At 49.0% G+C, this 6,864-nt stretch overlaps 1 protein-coding gene across 3 annotated transcripts in view; it reads right to left on the minus strand.

Annotated features, from left to right (window-relative positions):
• The window catches only part of LOC109289221 (inter-alpha-trypsin inhibitor heavy chain H3-like), a 153,358-nt gene that overhangs the window by 81,738 nt on the left and 64,756 nt on the right, over nucleotides 1-6,864 (minus strand). For all 3 annotated transcript variants that reach the window (XM_019505212.1, XM_019505211.1, XM_019505210.1), the window contains exons 5-8: nucleotides 5,677-5,839; nucleotides 1,716-1,826; nucleotides 1,076-1,201; nucleotides 876-992 (exon numbers count right to left, since the gene is read on the minus strand). In XM_019505212.1, coding sequence (XP_019360757.1) covers nucleotides 876-992; nucleotides 1,076-1,201; nucleotides 1,716-1,826; nucleotides 5,677-5,839 — 517 coding nt within the window. The remainder of the gene's footprint in view (nucleotides 1-875; nucleotides 993-1,075; nucleotides 1,202-1,715; nucleotides 1,827-5,676; nucleotides 5,840-6,864) is intronic.

Below are 6,864 nucleotides of genomic sequence, written 5' to 3' on the forward strand. Positions count from 1 at the left end.
AATAAAGCAGTAGGGACAGCAGGTGGCAGATCACTGCCATGATGGCAGGGACAGAGCTGGGGGGAAGTTACGGCAGCGTGAGGGGGAAGAGAATGGAGTCGGGGCTGCCATGGCGGAGGGAGGGATGTGGGGGAGCAGCCCCGAGCCTGAACCTAAACCACCGGTGGCGAACGGGGTGGGAGCAGGGGCGCAGGGCTGGACACAGGGCTCTGTCACCACTGACCCCCTGGGGAGGTGTGGGGGGAGTTACTCCAGCCCCGGCCCCAGCCCTGGCTCCAAAGTGGTGGGGACAAGGGTGTGGGGAGAGAGTCTGGCCCCAGGCCTCTGTCCCTGCCCAGCCCCCACCCCAACAGGCAGCAGCAATGGAGTGGATGGCAGGGGGGCAGGGATAATGGCCCCCTGTCCTGCAAGCAGTGGCAACGGAGCGAACGGGTGGTGGGGGGCGCTGGCCCCATCCCCTCTGCTCCCTGCAGGCCACATAAATGGAGTGGATGGGGGAAGTGGGGGCAAGGCCAGTGCACTGGCCATGCCCCCCTGGCCCTGCAGGTGGCGGCGACAGAGCAAATGGCGGGGTGGCGCCAGCAGATGGAGGGGGGGTGGCCCGGCCCAGCCCAGCCCTGAAGCGGTGGGGGGAGGGAGGGGGGCAGTGGGCCCAGTCCCAAAGGTGGGAGGGCGGGGCCAGATGCAAGCCTCTACCCCTGGCCACCCCTGCCCCTGGCTGTCATTCTTGACAGGCAATTGGCTAGTGACTCTCTTAATATACAATATAGAAGGTGATGGATTCAAGCTCCTTCCCCTTATAAGAGGTTCCTAGCTTCTCCTGGCACTAGGTGCTTGAACTCCAAGACTCACTTTGTAGTAATGTAAATAATTACCTGTTCTATTTCTCTTCCACTCATTGATCCGCTAATATCTATTATAAAAACAACATTCTTAGGCAAATTTTGAAGATCTGTCGGTGCAAAAAAGTGTACAAAGTATCCATTGACAATCTGAAAAATAAAGATAAGAAGAAATTATTCCTCTTCAATACAAAACCCGTGCATACAGTATTTCAAAATCTAACTGGATTTACCTGTAAATCATTTGGCTTGCCTCTCTCAACATCATACTTTATGGTAAAGTCTCCATCCAACAGAGTTGTTGAGCAATTAGCACATGTTCGCTGTTGATTAAGGGTTGGCTTGAAAGACACCTGGCCCTGAAAGCAAAAGCTCTCATAAGACTCAAACTCCAATAACTCAGCATAAAATTCAGAACACAAAAAGGCACCCCTCCTGCCCCCTAATATTTTTTCAGTCTGTCTGAAAAAGTATTAGTTACATCAACATAAATGTCATATGGCAACAGGTTAATGCAGAACAGCTGTTATTTTAAATATGTTATTATCTAGATACATGTCAATAGGGAAGTAGGAAAGATACAGCCAGAGTAGCTGACTATTCTGTGTTAGGGCAGTGACCCAGAGATGGTTGTTTTAAGTCAGCACAATTTAACCAGTCAGAGAAAGAGAAGATTCACAAGATGAAACACTAATAAAAATCAGTTAAAAATAATTGTGTTATCTCATCTATTTCCATCATTGGCAAACAGTGTATTTTCTTTTGCATTAGCCCAATATTTTGCACCAACATTATTTTATAGTAATTTATTTCTGGTTTCCAATTAATTCAGATAACACATTCATTTTCTGCTAAGATGAGTATTCATTGTACCTTTTTTCCTGAGAAAGATTTTTTAATGACATCTGATAAGTCATTGGTGATAAATGTTCCTTCTGCTTCCAGCTCTCTGATACCTTGGGGTTCAAAGATGTTTACCTGAACCTGAAATATTCATTGAAACACACCATCAATTAATAAGACCATAGGTATAACAACTTAGATTACCACTGAACAACTCTACATACAGAATAGGAATTTTCTTAATAACAAAGGAAATCTGCTTCTATAATTCAAAACAGCAATTTAATCCCATGTTTGAATCAAAGATGAACAGGCACTCAGACATTACATAACTTATTTCTATGATTTAAAAGTCCTATGGAGAATGAATTTGATTTGCTAGCTGCTGACAAGAATTTTGGCCACATATTGAATAACCACTTATTCCCTCTGAGAATTTTAAAATACTCCTTCCTTCTGAGAACATTAGCAATAGCTTGGGCCAGATTTCAATTTGATTTCTTTATGCTGCAATATGTTGTTTTTCACATATGCACAGTGCTCTAAATAATGGTTTACACATTCCTTGAAGTACTAAGTTTTGAGGCACGGTCATTTAGGCTAAGTACAGATAGTCAAAAAGCCAGAGGCTGAATCGATTCAGTTTTTGCAGATTAATCTAAACTGCACAGACTGAACTGATAAACAAATGAACAGACATTCACTTTTGATTTAGGAAATGCAGGAGCTCAAGCCAGAAACTGGGGGGAGCTAGAGCACACCTGCCAGGCACTGCCAAAGGGAAGGGAGGAGAGAAGCCCTCTAAGGCTTTCCCCACCCTACTCCAGAGGAGGGAGCGTGGCCAGGCACCAGCCTAGGGCTAAACTGCTGGAGGGTGGGGCCCCAACCCGGGTCTGCCTGGTGGGGATGGGCAGTGCCTGCCAGGCTTATGCCCCCGCTTTCCACTTGGGGGTGGGGAAGGGAGGCAGCCACTGCCAGACTGAAGAGCAAGGGTGGGGGTGGGGAAAAGGTAGTGGCATTGAATTCATAAAAGCTTGAAGAAGAATTGTCCTTTCTCTGAACCAAGCACGTATTGAACACAGCACTTTGCAACCTCAAGCATAAGACAGAACAATCAAAAACCTTTGCCTGAGCTAAGATACAGCCCATTAAAACACAGTGAGAGCACACATAGCTTAGTCTGACTTAAAATGGAATGTAATAAACCAAAAAGACAAGAGAAAGCCTTGCATAAGTCTTATGCAGTCCTGAGGGCAGTGTCTCCTTACAGTCAGGTATTCAGAAAGTCCTTGCTTAGGTATTCCAGTCTCCCACCTTTTACAGGTTGTGCTTTATAATTTAAATGTAGTTCTCTGCTTTCTTTAGTCACACTAGCTCATGCTGTCTGCAATCGTTTCCTGTTCCTTTGTCTCAAGGACATACAAGTGATAATTGTGCCAGGTCTTTGCCAACACTAGGGCTAGAGGGACTGGTCTCCCACCTCTGTCTGGTCCTGCAGGGCTTGGCTCTGTGCTCACAGATGGCAAGGGACCAGTCCCTCCAGCCCTAGTTCCCTAGCCCCTTCCCCCTCCCCCATGGCCTAGGGGAGCATGGGGAGTTATGTAAGCCCCCTCCCCCTCCCCTTACCAACTGCTAGCAACAATCTCTGCCAGAGGTGGAAGGGGGTGGAGTCTTCCAGTCTCCTGCCATTTCTAAATGTAGTTTTCTGCTTTCTTTGGTCACAGCAGCCAAAGCAATTCCTCTCCTGTTCCCTTAGCTCTATTTCCAGCACTTACATATTATGATTGTGTCAGGTCTTTGCCAACACCTCCCACCTCTCAGTCTGGTCCTGAAGAGCTTGGTGCCAGCACACTGACCTGGGGAAGTGGGGATTAAAGCCCCTCTGAGACCCCAGACCACAAACCAGGATTTGACTGGGGGGACAGTACCTCTCAGACTATTGCCTGCCCGCTAACCACACCCTGCTCCAGCATAGAGCAAGGGGTGTAGGCAGCATACTGAATTGGGGACAGGGGGGATTAAAGCCCCTCTGAGACCCCAGACCCCAGCAGGGGTTTGTCTGGGAGGGCAGTCCCTCTCAGGCTGTTGCCCCACCCTGCCCCACACTCCTACCCCCTCCACTCGAGGGGGGAAAGGTCTGGCAGGGGCTGCCCCCCTCCCTCTCAGAAAGACTTGGCTGCAGTCCCCACCCAGGTTTCCAGCATCCACCCCTTTGCCAGTCAGCCCTCACTGCTCTGGAAAGAGAACAGAGGGATGGGGCCAGCCTTGTTCTCTGGAGCAGACAGCCCAGCCCAGCCCAGCCCAGGTCTGCAAAGCATGCTGGGGGACTCTGATTTAACTTAAACCAGGAAGGGGTCTGGGACAGAAGTTGCATAAACCAGTTTGACCTCAATCACTTAAGTCTGATACTAAGATCAACTTAAACCACTTTTGGCCATTTTGAAACTTGTTTGTGTGTCCTGAACTTCTGTTCTGTTGCAGGTTTACACCAGTTTCTGATCACTTAAACTGGTTTATGTGTAACTTCTGTCCCTAGCCTTAGAGCATCCTCTGTACATACACACTAGAAAATTCTTGAACTACAGGTGGGCTTTACCACATCAGGAGGGAAGGCAGACAACAGGATTTTCCACACAGCTTCTGGAACAAAGTAAACCTTGACTTGTTTGAAGGCTAAGCCAGGAGAACACAGAACATGGTATGTGTACCAGGCCCGTCATACATTACATTTATGGCACAATTAATACAAACTAGCAATTATCAAACTAGACAAATATATTCCACAAAATACGCAGAACATTTTTATGGCTGGTTTATATGCCAGCATGAACTGAAGGTGTAGTATATCTCCATGCTGATGCTGACAATCTGCTGATTTTCAGCACTGGCATCTGGAAAGGGGTCAGCATTAGGACTGAGATAGCCTTGGTTCCAAAGCCAGAAATGGGCTGCTGAGGCAGCAAGCTGCTACTAGGAACCTGGTAAGCCCTGCATCCAGAAGTCTTTCCTGCTCTGCCCTGTACAATGTCGTACTTGAAAATGTTAGGCCACAGGGTGCCCTGCTTCCTAATCCAGCAGAATGACTGCCTTACTTGCCGTTCCAGTGGGTGCAGCAGTGCTGAGAGCAGGGTGGAGATGGGGCCATGAGGCCTGGTGTCCAGAGCAGGGCAGAGATGGGGCTAGAAAGCCCAGTGCCCAGAGAAGGGCAGAGACAGGGTCAAGGGGATCAGTGCCCAAAGCAGGGCAGAGATAGAGCCAAAGCAGGCAAAAGCTCTAAGCAAGGCAGAGACAGGGCTAGAGAACCCAGTGCCCAAAGCAGGGTACAGAGCCATAGTAGGAAAGACAAGGGCTGGAACCCAGAAGCTGGGTCCAGTACAGTGGGCTAAAAGGCCCTGCAAGAGAAAGGGGACAGAGGCCAAGAAGGCTGAGGCCTCAGCAGGGGAAAGAGCCTGAATGATAACACCAGCAAGGCATGGACATAGCTGTAAAGGAGATAGGAGGCAATGAACACAGCCCTTAAGGTACCTGGTGGCAAGAGACATGAAGAGAGACAGGCAGAAGAACTGGACAAGTGGTTTCACTGGGGGACTTGGGCCATCTCCCAATCCTTTTCTTTTCAAATAACATTCAAGGTGTGGTAGAAAAGTGAGAGAGAGGGAAGGACCCCAGGAAATGGAGGAGACAGGAGGCCGGTGGTCACCAGAGGGCACGACCATGCCATTCAACCCAGGCAGGGGGTCAGATTTGAAGATCTATAAGGTCCCTTCCGACCCTACTTCTATGACTTCTATGAACCCAGCTACAGTCCACAGATCAACAGTGACCTAGGACTGTGTCCTTTTCTCCAGTTGTGAACCCATGTGGATGAACACAGCCTCCCACTTGCAAAAGCAGCACAGAATTTGATTGTACCTTTAGTTAATATCATTTGCATCTATAACTGCAAAATATAATCACTGCTAGATACAATTAAATTCACATTGCCATTTACCTCAAAGTTTTTGACAAGCTGCTTTGGTTTTACTTTGATGAACATTTCATATTTTCCAAACTGTCGTTTCAACAGTTCCTCATAGGTCAGTTCAAAAGTGACTTTACTGGCTGCTGCGATGTTGACTGAAACAGTGAATTTTTCAGTTTTTCTTCCAGAAGCCCTAGAAATGTTCAATGAACAAATCACAAATTAAAAAAGGACGTTTGTTTCCTCTTCACTGCTGTGTACCTACTTAAGACCCAAGCCCAAAAATGAGTGTAACAGAAATTAGATTTCTGTGTCTGATTGTTAGCTTACAGTCATGCCAAATAGCATTACACAAGTAGTCCAGAATAACAAGTTACAACTATATAATTTCTCAGTCAGTAAAACATTCTCAATCAATAAAAACTGAAGAACTGACTTTTCACTAGGTGTGCACTGATAGCGATTTTTTGGGCCGATACCAAGGGCCAATTTTTAAGAAGCCATATTGGCTGATGCCAATCTGATTCCAATATGCAGCAAGGTAGCTTAAACACGAGCATCGGGCTGGTAAGTCTGTTGTGGGGGAAGGGGTGGGGGGAGGGAAGGGTCATGGATGGGGGCGCAGATTGAGGCCCCCACAGTGAGGGAGGGAGTGGGGTTGGGAAAGGGGCAGGCGCTGCCCACTCAGGGAAGGATGGGGCATATGATGGAGCTACAGGTCGTCCAGGATGCATGGGGGGGGCACAGCTCCCACCCTGCATGCAACTCAGGAGGGCATGAAGGGCGTGTGCCCCTGGATCTGCATGCGGGGTGAGGGCAGTTTACTGCTGTGGGCTGCAGCTGGGAGCTGTGCCAGGCGCTTCCCAGCAAGGGGCTAGGCTGGGCTGCACTCAGGGCAGGCGGAGGCAGTGCTGGGAGGGAGCTACGGAAGGGGCTGCAGCCACCCCAAAATTTGCCATAACTTCCCCATAGCCCCACTCCCAGCACCACCATCACCCACCCCAAGTGCAACCCAGCCCAACACCCCTACCAGGAAGAGCCCAGCGCCACCCTAGCCCAGCCTGCAGTGGCAGTCCACCCCGCCCTCGCCCCACACATAGATCCAGGGACACAGGTCCCCCATTCCCTCGCCAGGGTGCACAACCTGCCCCACCCCACCCCAGCTGAGTAGCACCTACCCCAGCCCTACTTCCTCCCTCACTGTGGGGGCCTTGATCT

Source organism: Gavialis gangeticus, unplaced genomic scaffold, assembly GCF_001723915.1.
Source record: "Gavialis gangeticus isolate Ggan-Ray unplaced genomic scaffold, GavGan_comp1, whole genome shotgun sequence".
Classification (NCBI taxonomy): domain Eukaryota; kingdom Metazoa; phylum Chordata; order Crocodylia; family Gavialidae; genus Gavialis; species Gavialis gangeticus.